Source organism: Oncorhynchus kisutch, linkage group LG26 (genome assembly GCF_002021735.2).
Source record: "Oncorhynchus kisutch isolate 150728-3 linkage group LG26, Okis_V2, whole genome shotgun sequence".
Classification (NCBI taxonomy): Eukaryota; Metazoa; Chordata; class Actinopteri; order Salmoniformes; family Salmonidae; genus Oncorhynchus; species Oncorhynchus kisutch.
In genome coordinates, this window is record NC_034199.2 from 1,415,117 (window position 1) to 1,431,400 (window position 16,284).

A 16,284-nucleotide genomic window follows, 5' to 3' on the forward strand; every position below is an offset into this window, starting at 1 on the left:
ATTAAACTCACCTTCTGCACCTGCTTCCCTGCGTATACCTTACAGGCATCCTATTACGGTGCCACGTTGAGTCACTGAGCTCTTTAGTGTGGGCCAGTCTACTGCCAATGTTGTCTATAGAGATTGCATGCCTGCGTGCTCAATTTTATACACCTGTCAGTAATGGGTGTGGCTGCAATACCCGAATCCACTAATTTGAAGGGGTGTCCACATACTTTTGGCAATGTAGTTGTACACTCATTTGCTGAGAGTCGTTTTTTGGTCGTATTTTCCCACCAGTGGTGTGTTTCCACCAAACAGACTTGTTGCGGATAAAAAGCAGTGATTGATGACATAGCGCACACAAAATGTACTTTTTCGATCACGTACCGAATAAAAATCTAAAGTTCAATTGCATTTTCAACTCTACCGATTAAATAGCAAATGTGCCTGATTTGGTCTTGGCATGTGTCCTCTAGCCAACAGCTTGCAGATACAGTGCAGGTAGGTTAGTCTAGGCTACATGAGGGATAAGAGCAAGAATATTTTTTGTTGTCAAATGGCAGTCACGCATCGATCATCATGTTACCAGAATAAGATCCCTGATATTTATTCAATAGGAGTACTTTCACCACCCTGTGAAGTTAATCATAACTTAAATGTATTTCATCAGTAGCCTAATGAACTGCATGGTTTGTCAAACTGTAGTGGGAGGACCCATAGCCGCGGGAAGTAGGGGTGTTGCAGCAACCCCAAAAAGATCACAAAAGTAGTGCACTACACTAGAACCAAAAAGGGTTCTTTGGCTGTCCCCATAGGAGAACCCTTTGAAGAACCCCTTTTGGTTCCTGGTAGAACCTGTTTGGGTTCCATGTGGAAAGAGAGTTCTACATGGAACAAAAAAGGGTTCTCCTATGGGGACAGCCGCGGAATCCTTGTGTAACCCTTTTTCCTAAGAGTCTAATCCTGTATTAGCGGACTGATATAGCAGTCTGTAGAAAACGGATATAGCATCTCATAAAAACTGTGGATGGAAACATGGTTACTGTAAGCAGTGTCTCTATTGCATACTTGCGAGCTTGGGTAGTTCGTTTCACGTCTCAGGCCCTCAACCTGTGTCACATGAGGGCGGAGTTAGCCTTTTGAGAGAATAGTGAAATTGCTGCTAAAAAAGCGAATCCATGAGGCAAATCCAGGGGGCGCAGGCAAACGTAGCGAACAAACTACTGTTCAGGATGCCACGCGTTTGCAACTCAGTCAGATCAAGAATGGTCCGTGCTATCTGGGAACCGTGGGACGTCCCTATCCCATTTAAGTTGACATTTAAAGCAGTTATTCTAAAGGTTAAGGTTAGATAAGGGTTATGGTGAAGGTTAGGGTTTAGGGAAGGGACATCCCAAGGATCCCGGATAGCACTGATGATCAAGTAAATAAGCATTCTGAGCATTGATCAATGCTGGGAGCAATATTTAGACATTGACCCATAATTGATTTTCTTTATTGTGTACAAAATATGTTTTTGTTATTTATTTCGTTTAAAATTTGAAAAAATGACTAAGGTCCGGACATCAGTGTCCTCATATGTAGTTTTGGCCATGCTAGCTACCTAGTTTAAATATCAACAGTACTGCCACAGCAGCATAATATTTAATAACACTTGATTTAGCCTACATCATCATCAATATTAGGTCTGGTTGCCTGATGTGCGCAGCAGAGGCAAAAAGACAGAGTTCGATCAAAATCAGTAAAAGAAATTGAGCTAGCTAACTAGCAGATTTCCATAAATCATCAACATCAATGATCAGCTGATAGCCCCCCCACCCCCTTTTCCCAATGTCAATCATGTCTTTAGGAGGCACTGTAACTAGCTTACTTACAATTTGTGATGATGAGTGAGTGTGTTGTTGCAGAAATAAAAGGACTATGCAATTTGTTGCTAGAGGCATTTGGTATGCTATGAATTATTTTTTTTCAAGAGGGGAGGAGGGTGCCCTTTTTTCCATTTTGAGCACCTGCCCCCTGAGAGGTCTGTGCACGGCCCTGCGTAATCCTTTGATTGAAATTTCACCCTCAAAACAACGTTGATTACTTTTTCAAATCCAATGCATATTCCACGTAACGTACATTCCACGTCACAATACGTTAACAAATGATGTTGAAACTACGTTGATTCGAGCAGTTTGTGCCCAGTGTTGTCTGTCTGTTCTTCAAGGGTTTCCACTGTCCCCTAGCTCCTCCCTCTCCGTACCTTGTGACAACAACAACTCATCCATAGAGCTTAGCGGTCTAGTGGAGCCGCACTTTTCAGCTCATTCTCCTCCGGTCATTTCTCCTCCTATCTGTGATCATTGTCTCTCCGTGCTCAGCCCAAACCCTCACTCACCGCGTCTTTTCAGCATATCATTCTACTCCCCAACTCATCAGAGGAGCTAAACTCCCGTGGATTATTTCATTTGGAAATTCTCGACAGCTGCACTTTTTTTTCTGCAGGACTGGGTTTTCTACTTTGAACTTACTCTTCTTCCCCTAGGTGACCATGGCCGTACCGGCTGCTCTGATCCCGCCAACCCCTCTGGTCCAGCCGCATTCGATCTCTACTCCTTCTGCGACCACCTCCCCGCCGTCGACAACTTCTCCCCGGTCTCCTTCAATGGCCCCCTCCGGACAGAACCTGTTCCGCTCGGAGCTCCTCGGCACCAGTAGCCCCAGCATCCTGACCCCGACTGGGGCTCTGCCCAGCAAGCCAGTATACTTGACTCCGTCGCCTGTTGAGAACACCCCGCAGAACAACGAGTGTAAAATGGTGGAGTTGCGGGGGGCGAAGGTGGCGTCTTTCACCGTGGACGGGTGCGAACTCATCTGCCTGCCCCAGGCTTTCGATCTGTTTCTGAAGCACCTGGTCGGAGGACTGCACACCGTGTACACCAAGCTGAAGAGACTGGAGATCACGCCGGTGGTCTGCAATGTGGAGCAGGTCCGCATCCTGCGAGGTCTCGGGGCCATCCAGCCAGGAGTCAACCGCTGCAAACTCATCTCCAGGAAAGACTTCGAGACTCTGTACAACGACTGCACCAATGCCAGGTGAGTGGAGACATCAAATGATTTATGCTAGTTTATGCTAGTTGAAGTTTAGCGCGTCAAGATAGAAACGCAGTAAACAAGGATGGGGGAGACATTTTCCATTGTGTGGAAGTCAATGTTTGACATGTCATTTAGCTGTAATGACTCAACTTTAGGGCATATTTTTTAATGCTCTATTTGGGCCAAATCTGACTCTAGGCCTATGTCAGCCTTTCTTAAAATATGGGTCACGGCCGACCTGTTAATGGTGGGTCGCGACGTGTCAGACTAAATGTATAATTCTTTCATGGATCGATTTGGCCAAGTGCATCTTGCGCTCTCGACTTGTCAGCGGTCTCCGCTCGGGTTGGTAGCTGTGTGAGAGGGAGATGCCCATGTGCTTCGCGGTTCACCGGATCTTTTTTCTGCGGGTTTCTTGAAGATCGCTCCGCGACACACACGACGCAGCGCTGTCGGTTACCAACTTGCCATTCCCACTCGCCGCTGTCGACAAGTGGACAAGTTCTGACTGAGCTCAGTTGTCATTAAACGCAAACACAGGGACGAGTTTCTCTCTCTTACATTCAAACTTTGAGAAATAACTAGGAGCGCCCAAAATGTGTTTTGTGTTGGGAAGTCCTTAATAATGAGTCTCTCAAAACGAACATATTAATAAAACGCCACGTCCCGACCACACATCCACAGCATGATAGTAAACCCAGGGAGTTCTTTCAGAACAGGGCAGCATTCTTCAGGAAACAGTGATTCCACAGTGGAGAAGTAAGTCAACTAGCAAGGCATCGTCGTTTTATGACAGGTGATGATCAGCAGAAATAAGGGAGTACTATCTCTCATAGTAGTCGATGTGAGTTTATCTTTCAAACAATCCCCTGGCCTTGTAACTTTACACAGCTAATAACTAACATTAGCCAACGCAAGCTAGCTAGTTACTGATAGTGCAATCCTAGGAAACAGTACAGATGAAAAATGATCAGGCCTACTGCACATCTTACTGTAGAAATTAATGTTAAACTAGTCTACGTTGGAACTGTTAAAATATAAGTAATACTTTTTATTTTGAACTGGAATAAATTGACTGAAGCAATATGCTTTTTGAGGCAAACACACTCACACAGTTCAGGGTTCCTCATCTACAGAAGGAAGCGGTCTCCTGCCTGACTGAGAAAGCTGTAGATGTTCTGATCCAGTTTGGCATCACATACCTATGCAAGCCAGGGTTCTCAACTCTGACATACTTAAAACAAGCACAGAAACAGTGTCAGTGCTGAGCATGACCTCAGTGTTACACTGTCTAAAGCAGAGCCCAGAATAGACCTGCTTGTTGAAAACTTCAACCAGCCACACACCTCTCATTAGGACTGTGTGTTGTGTGTTTCCTGGTCTACATCTGTGTAATGTGATCAATCAGTTTATTCCAGTTCAGAATAAAACATATGCATTTTAACAGCAACAGTTCCAACCTAGACTTTATTTTAACAATACTTTATACAATAAGGTGTATAGTAGGCCTGATCATTTTCATCTGTACTGTTCCTTAAGGTTGCACTATCAAAAAGCCTGTGTGTGTGTCCTGTTATACATCTGTGTGATGTGATCGATCCGTTTATTCCAGTTCAGAATGAAAATTATTTATTGTATTTTAACAGCAACAGTTCCAACCTAGACAGATCTGTAAGAGTGGTTTTAATGGGGGAAAATAAACATGAATATATATATTTAATTTCATTGTTATTTGTTTTTGTCTGTATTGCATTTGTTTTAGGAATAAGGGCAATGAAATGTACTGATAATGCATATTTTCCTAAGTTTGGGTTCCAGGAAAACACATTTCTAATTTGGGTCCCAGGAAAACACAGCATTTCTAATTTGGGTCCCAGGAAAACACAACATTTCTAATTTGGTTACGAGGAAAACACAACATTTCTAATTTGGGTCCCAGGAAAACACAACATTTCTCATTTGGGTCGCAGGAAAACACAATATTTCTAATTTGGGTCCCAAGAAAACACAACATTTCTAATTTGGGTCCCAAGAAAACACAACATTTCTAATTTGGGGCCCAAGAAAACACAACATTTCTATTTTGGTCCCAGGAAAACACAACATTTCTAATTTGGTCCCAGGAAAACACAACATTTCTAATTTGGTCCCAGGAAAACACAACATTTCTAATTTGGTCCCAGGAAAACACAACATTTCTAATTTGGTCCCAGGAAAACACAACATTTCTAATTTGGTCCCAGGAAAACACAACATTTCTAATTTGGTCCCAGGAAAACACAACATTTCTAATTTGGTCCCAGGAAAACACAACATTTCTAATTTGGTCCCAGGAAAACACAACATTTCTAATTTGGTCCCAGGAAAACACAACATTTCTAATTTGGTCCCAGGAAAACACAACATTTCTAATTTGGTCCCAGGAAAACACAACATTTCTAGCTTGGGTCCCGGGAGAACACATTTCTAATTTGGGTCCCAGGAAAACACAACATTTCTAATTTGGTCCCAGGAAAACACAACATTTCTAATTTGGTCCCAGGAAAACACAACATTTCTAATTTGGTCCCAGGCCGAAAAAGTTTAAGAACAGCCTATGCTGTAATGCAGTTTTTAGTAGGCTCAACAGGAAAACATTGAAGGACACATTGAGGGCGCACCCCTTGAAAAAGTTGTGGCAGGTTGATGGCAATTGCATTCATTCCTATTGCTAAACGTTGTGTCAGTGACTTGCTCAATCCAAACTAATGTTAAAACGCAACAGTCACATGTGAATCAGTTGAAAATGTCACTAAATTAGGCTATGTGAGGAATTTCACAGCCTGAAATTTAAGTGCTCAAAACGCATAGCGAGTTGAAAACCATTGCCTGAAGGGAAAGCTCTCATCCACTGTGTGTGCAGCCCAACCGCATTTCCACTCTAAATTAAGCTCACTATTAACTCTACTTTATTTTTAAATGACATTGAAATAAAAGTAGGTTATCCTAAATCTGCTGTCCTAGCCATAGGGGCAGTCATTTCAATGATTTGAACTATAAATGAATTAAACAACATTTTAAAACATTAGACCATAGTGAATTTAAATCATTTGATTCAAATTGCTTAATATACAGTACTGTTTGTCTTTAGATAGATCAATACTTTTCATAGGGAAGTCAGTCGTTTTTTTTGTCCCTAGTTCAAATTACACCTGATCCAACCTTCTACTGTCATTGTTGATAGATATATTGTGTTTACTTATTGATTTGAAATATATAATGTGACATATATATATATATATATATATATATATATATATATAGCTATTACTTAAAATATATGACAAATGATACATTTAAATACCAACTTCACATAAACACAGCTGATGGATTGTTTGTAATTAGTAATTAGACCTAATGTCTCCAAACTCAACAAGTTCCACCCAGCATTTTTACTTCAAAGGCCAGTAATTTATCCATTTATTACTTAACGCATTATCTCTCATTACAAAATACACTTGGGATTTTATCCCAGCCATGCTAATATGTAGGATCATTTTATAGGTGAGAAATTTAGGTGCAGATCAATATTTGATTAAAATAAATTTTTAGTGTCCTGTTTCTCATATGCTACTCAATCTGATAGTCTGGTCAAATATGCCATTTAATCTGTCATTATGATTGATTTAATATTGATCTCCCATCGCAAAATGAGATGGAAATGCAAATATGATGGAATGTATAACATGAGCGGAGATCGATCTTTTAGTGGGGTTATAATAGTCTGTCAGGTAAAAACGAGAGAATCTGTGCACATCGTTAGTCACAATGTTACTGGTGAATTTGAGGATGATGTTGATTGTGTAAGTTAATTGTTTTATTACATTTAGCTGTAAGACACACACACACACACACTTTTTTTATCACAAACAAATGGGAATTTATGGGTGGGTTAAAATGTCTGAATACAAAGATTCAGTTATTTGCAGTATAGTAAAAAAAATGTTTTTATTCTTCTGCTGCTGTTAAATAAATATACTGAAATGAATGCACTGACATTTAATTTATTTTTTCAAAGTACAATGAACAGCGATGTTTACAATGCATATACAGCAGAATAGGCAGACATTACTATTTGTGACATTTGACCATATGTATGGGTCCCTGTTTCCTTAGTTATTTATTTGGATGGAAAACGCTTGGCTTTTATAAAATTACGTTATTAGCTTTCATCAGTGTTTTGAGACTCTTCAATTAGCTATTCAGATATGCTGTGCATACATGTTGATACCTATGGATTCATAAACTACTGTATTTCAACATTTGATCTCTACATGACCGTGACCCTATTTTTAGTAGCACACAATTATCCTACCTCTATTACCCTATTCTATTCTCATTCACACACTGCGTCCATACAATCCACCTTTACCTTCTGTCCCCATGCAGCATTTAAACCATCTCCCCCCCACCACCTCCCATTGAGAAAGAGAGTTCTAGAGCGGTTATACTCTAGTTCCTCTTCCCAATGAGTGTTCCACCTCTTTGCCCTGTATTCTCCAGGTGACGGAGTGTGTGGTTGAACTCCTCGGGTTGTGAACGGCGAGGTAGGGAACAGAGGGATGGCCAGGGGAATCCAGGGTGCCGGGGGGTTAAAGGATAATGCAGAGCCTCACGTCACTTTAATGACGCTAAAGTGGCCGGTTATTATGGGCACACAGAGAGCACTGTAATTGTCTCGGAAAGCAGCCAGGTTCTGTATTCCGCTCCACGCATGCACGCACGCACACACGCACACACACGCACACACACACACACACACACACACACACACACACACACACACACACACACACACACACACACACACACACACACACACACACGGACAGACATAAGAATACACACACACTATCATCGTCATGGTTTTGAAACACTGGATGTAGTCAGGTGTTAACTTCTAGAGAGGAAGAGTGAGTAGCTTGTATTTACAGCACTTGGTTGATCTATTTCTGTTGTTTGGAGCTCATTCAGGGAAGTTGCAATCAGGGCCTGACTACCGCATTGTAAATCCGCTAACTTACTGCATTTCAACACATTTTGCCATGGTGCAGAGAGAAACATTTTCAATTTTATAATGCTATTCTTCAGGCTAAGAGAAAATGTTGCAGTTTAAAGCTAAATTCCTTCAATTCTACACATTTTCCTATCATATGCTATCTGGTAGCCCCGGGGCACGTGCCTTGCGTGACCGTTTGGTAATCCACACTGAAAAGTGAAAATAATATCTCCCACAATACACTGGGTGATTTGTGGGCTTTTTTATGTAGTGAACCAAAAAAGTAGCCCGTGTAGGACAATGATACAATTTACTCAACACTAGTGCTGTTGCCTGACATAGTTATTTTTCACAATGATGTTCTACTCTTTTATACATTGGCGGTTTTCGTTGACAACGGAGATGCCATAATACTCCTGTACAATAGGTCTTACTATTTCACATGGCTATTTTTCCCTTTCCAGGGTTGTGTTGAAACAACAGCCAATCTCATTTCAGCCACTGTGTGAGTAGCGGCACGGTGTCACTGCTTTGTTACAAGACCAGGCCAGGCATTGGGTGGAAATGTTGCAACTATTTGTACTATGCTCACTTTAGATTTCAACATTTTGAATATGTTAGACTGTGTTTTGGGTGTGTAACTCGTTGTGAAGCTTTCACTATACACGGTTTTTGTTGGTGGCACTTTTTTTGACAGGTCACTTATTACTTGATGTTTACTTCAGATTTGTATTAATTTAAGTAGGTAATATGGTAATTCCTCTGCAGTTGATATATTATTGGTGTGCTTACTTACATCACTTTGTGATATCCTATAGGTCTGATGCTTCTCGCCCCCAATGTCAGCGTCTAGACAAGTTGCATAGGCTACTGTAGATGTATGTATTCCTGTGTTCAGAGTGCTATGATTTGTTATCCCCTGGTGCTTCATGCACTTTCAAGGGACAATCTGTGCAGATGATCTGGGTTACAGACACATCCTGGGTCACTTCCATCCCTTCTCTTTCACAGTTCCTGGGTCAGTAATGATACATCCCTGCTGTCACCCCTGCTCCTTCACACATACACAGACTCCAGGTCAGTTATAATGTCCCTGTTGTCACCCCAGATTACCACTCCTTCCCTTTCACACGTACATTTAATTTATATGCGGATGATACTGTACGCTATTTCCCCGACTGCTGACCTGGCGGTGACAAGGCTACAGTCCCACTTTGTAGCTGTACAGGAAGCCCTTATTGATATAAAACTCGTACTTGATACAGGCAAAACTAAATACATGTTGTTTTCAAGTTCTCATAAGATTGTTACAGATGGATTACATCTTCACTCATTGGATGGTTCCTATAATTGAAGGAGACCCTGCATACAACTATTTTGGTATTTGGATTGACAATGATTTATTGTTAAAAAAAAACATACGATTAAGCTTGTTAAGAAAGATTTAAAGTGGGCTTTATTTGACAGAAACAGATCTTGTCTCTCTCTAGTCAGCAGGAAGCAGATTGTGCAGTCACCATACCTGTTGTTGATTATGGTGATACTATTTATCAAAGTGCATCTGCCTCTACTCTTAAACCCCTGGATGGTGTTTTTCATAGTGCCCTTTGTTTTATCACAGGAGACAGTTTTTCATAGCCCCCTTTTGTTTTATCACAGGAGACAGTTTTTCATAGCCCCCTTTTGTTTTATCACAGGAGACAGTTTTTCATAGCCCCCTTTTGTTTTATCACAGGAGACAGTATTTCATAGCCCCCTTTTGTTTTATCACAGGAGACAGTATTTCATAGCCCCCTTTTGTTTTATCACAGGAGACAGTTTTTCATAGCGCCCTTTGTTTTATCACAGGAGACAGTATTTCACAGCCCCCTTTTGTTTTATCACAGGAGACCGTTTTTCATAGTGCCCTTTGTTTTATCACAGGAGAGTTTTTCATAGTGCCCTTTGTGTTATCACAGGAGACAGTATTTCATAGCCCCCTTTTGTTTTATCACAGGAGACAGTATTTCATAGCCCCCTTTTGTTTTATCACAGGAGACAGTATTTCATAGCCCCCTTTTGTTTTATCACAGGAGACAGTATTTCATAGCCCCCTTTTGTTTTATCACAGGAGACAGTATTTCATAGCCCCCTTTTGTTTTATCACAGGAGACAGTTTTTCATAGCGCCCTTTGTTTTATCACAGGAGACAGTATTTCATAGCCCCCTTTGTTTTATCACAGGAGACAGTTTTTCACAGCCCCCTTTTGTTTTATCACAGGAGACAGTATTTCATAGCCCCCTTTGTTTTATCACAGGAGACCGTTTTTCATAGCGCCCTTTGTTTTATCACAGGAGACAGTTTAATTACTCATCAGTCTTTACCCAAAGGTTGGCTGAACCTCTTTGAAGTTACATAGATCACATCATTATGCTCTTTTTGTTTACAAAGCCCTGCTCCACAAACTTCCTACTGACCTAAGCTTTAAAATGAAAGTTATCAAACCCGTTCACAGGGTTGGTTAACTCTGGAGACCCCTTTAATTTCTGGAGAGTGAGGTAGATCAGCCTTTGATTTCCTTGCGCTTTGCGTGTGGAATGATCTACAATGCACTTTAAAATGAGAGGAGTTGGTGCTTCTCAGGCATTTCAGACAGTTGTTAGGGGACCTTTTTACTGAAGAATGTGTCTGTGTTTTATGATTGTGTTGAGCTTGTTTTGTATAACAACTTGTATATGAATCCGCTCATCATTAAGCTCGAGGCCCTGGGTCTGAACCCCGCCCTGTGCAACTGGGTCCTGGACTTTCTGACGGGCCACCCCTAGGTGGTGAAGGTAGGAAACAATACCTCCACTTCGCTGATCCTCAATACAAGGGTGCGTGCTAAGCCCCCTCCTGTACTCCCTGTTCACCCATGACTGCGTGGCCACACACGCCTCCAACTCAGTCATGAAATTTGCAGACACAACAGTAGTAGGCTTGATTACCAACAGACAGCCTACAGGGAGGAGGGGAGGGCCCTGGGAGTGTGGTGCCAGGAAAATAACCTCTCACTCAATGTCAACAAAACAAAGGAGCTGATCGTGGACTTCAGAAAACAGCAGAGGGAGCACCCCCCTATCCACATCGACGGGACCGGAGAAGGTGGATAGCGTACACATCACTGACAAACTGAAATGGTCCACCCAACAGCGCCTCCTCAGGAGGCTGAAGAAATTTGGCTTGGCACCGAAAACCCTCACACGCTTTTACAGATGCACAATTGAGAACATCCTGTCGGGCTCTATCACCGCCTGGTACGACAACTACACCGCCCTCAAACGCAGGGCTCTCCAGAAGGTGGGGCGGTCTGCCTCTACGCATCACCGGGAGCAAACTACCTGCCCTCCAGGACACCTACAGCACCCGATGTCACAGGAAGGCCAAAAAGATCATCAAGGACAACAACCACCCGAGTCACTGCCTGTTCACCCCGCTATCATCCAGAAGGCGAGGTCAGTACAGGTGCATCAAAGCAGGGAACGAGAGCCTGAAAAACAGCTTCTATCTCAAGGCCATCAGACTGTTAAATAGTCATCACTAGTACATTAGAGGCTGCTGCCCTATATACATAGACTTGAAATCATTGGCCACTTTAGTAATGGATCACTAGTCACTTTAATAATGTTTATATATTTTGCATTACTCATCTTAATGTATATGCTATATTCTATTTTACTGTATCTGTGCCACTAACATTGCTCATCCATATATATTTTTAATTCCATTCCTTTACTTAGATTTGTGTGTATGTTAGAAATGATGAAATTGTTAGATATTACGTGTTAGATATTTCTGCACTGTTGGAGCTAGAGACACAAGCATTTCGCTACACCTACAATAATATTTGCTGAACACGTGTATGTGACCAATACAATTTGATTTGATGTGTAGTTTAATGTGTTTATTGTATTTTGATGTGTATTGTGGTGCTATACAGGGCTCATCTGGAAAAGAGACCTTGGTGTCAGCATTGACTCCCTGTCAAAATAAAGGTTAAATAAAACTAAATAAGACACAGATCCTAGGTCAGTAGTAATATCCCTTATCTCACCCCATCTAACAATACCACTCCTAATCCTTCACACAGACACAGATCCTAGGTCAGCTAATATCCCTTTCCCCGTACTGTACATTATTATGACACCAGGCCCATGAGAAGAAGCCCCATCATACTTCAGCGACTTGTTTTCCTTTTTGCTTCCACCCTTGGGGGAACAAAGAGGGCTTTTCAGTACCGACTGTGACACTTGAACTCTGGGAAAAGGTTATTATAACACAGGGGAATTGGCACACTGCCTATCACAGCTATCACAGCTCTCTCATTAGATGGTTGGGTTAGAGGCAGGCTATCCGGTGGCGGGGCAGAAATGCAGCGGTTAATTGACAATCATTGTCTACCCCTGAAGGTTAGACACACTAACACTCCAGATGACGCTTTGGTCCACCGATGGGAACTGGACTTGCTTTTCACTTACACACCATTTTTAAATACATTTTCCCCTTCCCTTTTAAAGTCAACTGCTTCCTCTTCTTTTAAGTCTGAGATGTTAGATAAATGGTGGTGAGATTTAGGTTCAGTGATGTGGTAGAGTGGCATTGATGTGATGAACAGACGTCATCCCTCTCTCTCTCTCTTAAGGTTATATGTTACAGTTTTATTGATGGGATAAACAGACATCATCTCTCTCTCTGTCTTATTTTGGGGTGTTTACACCTTAACAAACATATTTGCAAATGACCGTAATTGTTTTGGTTCGTGCTCAGTGTGAGCCTGGTATTAAGGGTACCAGCTTGTCTACCCTCTCTCTCCTTTCTCTCTCTTGACTGAGCTCTCTCTTCTAATATATTTGTTTTCGACGAGGCACAGTTGTGTTTACAGGTACTCAGGGGAGATTTCTGGATGCGATTCAAATCACTCCCCAGTCTGAGTGGGTGCTAAGATACCCGTCACCCGGCAACCACATCCAACAGGGAGCCGAGGCGATAATAACTTAAAAAACAGCGGAGTGACAGATGCCTGATGAGAGCGAGGTTTAAAGGTTTGTTAAAAACACAAATGAAATTCCACTCTCGCACTGTGTATTTTCTGCGTTATTAATTAAGTACCTTAATGTGATGGTTTTCAATTATAATGGTCAAAAATAAACAAAAATTGCTTCTTAGCAAGAGCAATTTCTCAAGCAACAATTTTTCTAGGAGTGGTCTGATTGGGGAGGGGAAATGGAAAACTAGCTGGCAGAGAGGTTTGGAACTCTCTTGTTGGTCTGTTAACTAATTTACCACCTGGTGATGTCACACGGCAGGCCAAAAGTCCATTCCACCAAAACAGGCTGAAACTTCAGGCGGTCTTTTCAAACAGATCTTACACTAAATGGGCATAATCATAATTTTCACAATTTTATAGTATTATTCCAACTGCATAGTGTGGAAATATACAGTTGAGGTCGGAAGTTTACATACACCTTAGCCAAATACATTTAAACTCAGTTTTTCACAATTCCTGACATTTAATCCAAGTAAAAATTCCCGGTTTTAGGATCACCACTTTATTTTAAGAATGTTAAATGTCAGAATAACAGTAGAATTATTTATTTCAGCTTTTATTTATTTCATCACATTCCCAGTGGGTCAGAAGTTTACATCCACTCAATTAGTATTTGGTAGCATTGCCTTTAAATTGTTTAACTTGGGTCAAACATTTCAGGTAGCCTTCCACAAGCTTCCCACAATAAGTTGGGTGTATTTGGAAGACCCATTTGTGACCAAGCTTTAATTTCCTGACTGATGTCTTGAGATGTTGCTTCAATATATCCACATAATTTTCCTCCTCATGATGCCATCTATATTGTGAATTGCACCAGTCCCTCCTGCAGCAAAGCACCCCCACAACATGATGCTGCCACATACGTGATTCACGGATGGGATGGTGTTCTTCAGCTTGTTTCCTCCCCTTTTTCGTCCAAACATAACGATGGTCATTATGGCCAAACAGTTCTACTTTTGTTTTTCATCAGACCAGAGGACATTTCTACAAAAAGTACGATCTTTGTCCCGATGTGCAGTTGCCAACTGTAGTCTGGCTTTTTTATGGCGGTTTTGGAGCAGTGGCTTCTTCCTTGCTGAGTGGCATTTCAGGCTATGTCGATATAGGTCTCGTTTTACTCTGGATATAGATACTTTTGTACCTGTTTCCTCCAGCATCTTCACAAGGTCCTTTGCTGTTGTTCTGGGATTGATTGGCACTTTTCACACCAAAGTACGTTCATCTCTAGGAGACAGAACGTGTCTCCTTCCTGAGCGGTATGACAGCTGCATGGTCCCATGGTGTTTATACTTGCGTACTATTATTTGTACAGATGAACGTGGTACCTTCAGGCATTTGGAAATTGCTCCCAAGGATGAACCAGACTTGTGGAGGTCTACAATTTTATTTCTGAGATCTTGTCTGATTTCTTTTGATTTTCCCATGATGTCAAGCAAAGAGGCACTGAGTTTGAAGGTTGGCCTTGAAATACATCCACAGGTACACCTCCAATTGACATCAAATGATGTCAATTAGCCTATCAGAAGCTTCTAAAGCCATGACATTTTCTGTAATTTTCCAAGCTGTTTAAAGGCACAGTTAACTTAGTGTATGTAAACTTCTGACCCACTGGAATTGTGATACCATGAATTGTAAGTGAAATCATCTGTCTGTAGACAATTGTTGGAAAAATGACTTGTGTCATGGACAAAGTAGATGTCCTAACCGACTTGCCAAACTATAGTTTGTTAACAAGAAATTTGTGGAGTGGTTAAAAAACGAGTTTTAATGAGTCCAACTTAAGTGTTTGTAATCTTCTGACTTCAACGGTACACTCAGTGGCCAGGTTATTAGGTAAACCCATCTAATACCGGGTTGGACCCCACTTTGCCTCCAGAACAGCCTGAATTCTTCAGGGCATGGAAATGTTGCTCAACTGGTATCAAGGGACCTAAGACGTGCCAGAAAAACATTATTACATTACTGCCACAAGCCTGTACTGTTGACCCCAGGCATGATGGGGCCGTGGACTCATGCTGCTTACGCCAAATCCTGACTCATTCATCAGCATGATGCAACAGGATCTGGGATTTGTTGGACTATGCAATGTTTTTCCACTCCTCAATTGTCCCGTGTTGGTGGTTGCGTGTCCACTGGAGCCGCTTCTTCTTGTTTTTAGCTGATAGGAGTGAATCCCGGTACGGTCGTCTGCTGCAATAGCTCATCCTTGACAAGTACTGACGAGTTGTGCGTTCTGCGATGGTCACTCGTTTTGCCCATTCTAACGTTCAAACAGTAACTGAATGCCTCGATGCCTGTCTGCTTGCTTTATTTGTCAAGCCACGGCCACATGACTCACTGTCACCATTTTTGTCAACGAGTTGGTGTACCTGATAAATTGTCCAATGAGTGTATATATAAAACACAGGAAAGTCACTGGGCCTTTAAAAATACAAATTCATATGTGAACATTTATCCAAGTTGTACATGTTATCTTTCCAAAAGGAAGATTTTGTTTGATATTTTGTCTAATATCATTGCTGTATTTCTGCTTATTTGCATGGTGAAGTGGCTTGCATTGTTTATTTGCCTGTTGGATGCAGAAGCTGTCCAGGCGCTTAGTCTATTGGCATGCTTTCACTGGATGGGTGGGCTTTAGTCAGTAGCACAATTACCGTTGTGACCAGGATGCCAGATCCTTTTACAAAATGACTAAAATGACTAATTACTGCTAAGAATGGATGCATCTTTAATTGTTTTAATATCATGATTTTCCATTCTGAATTTGTGAATACATTGAACGAATGCAACTTTTCTCTTTTTAAAGTTGAAATAACTCGAAAGATATTTAGACTCCAGGAACTGTTTTTATTAAATTGAATTATCAAACTGGATTGAAGTAGTTTCATTATGTGATATTTCACGCTCTGATCCACAGCTGAGACTGACTAAGTATTTTTTTCCCCCTGAGCTCTGCTCAGCTCAGTACTCTCTGGCCTCTCTTTAGGCAACATACTCATCACATTACTGGTACATTTAGATGGTAGAAGTCACTGGTGCTTGTTCCAGGATGCTAAATGCTAGTGACAGAAGTTAGAGGAGAGCAGATGAGATTTCCTGATTGGAGAATGAATGCCGGGG

General features: G+C 41.5%; 1 protein-coding gene across 2 annotated transcripts in view; it reads left to right on the forward strand.

Annotated features, from left to right (window-relative positions):
- Positions 1-2,227: 2,227 nt before the first annotated feature.
- The window catches only part of dachd (dachshund d), a 303,675-nt gene continuing 289,618 nt past the window's right edge, over positions 2,228-16,284 (forward strand). The window contains exon 1 of one of the 2 annotated variants that reach the window (XM_031805691.1): positions 2,228-3,060. In XM_031805691.1, coding sequence (XP_031661551.1) covers positions 2,516-3,060 — 545 coding nt within the window. In that variant the 5' untranslated portion in view covers positions 2,228-2,515. The remainder of the gene's footprint in view (positions 3,061-16,284) is intronic. The other variant, XM_020462118.2, reaches the window with a different exon arrangement.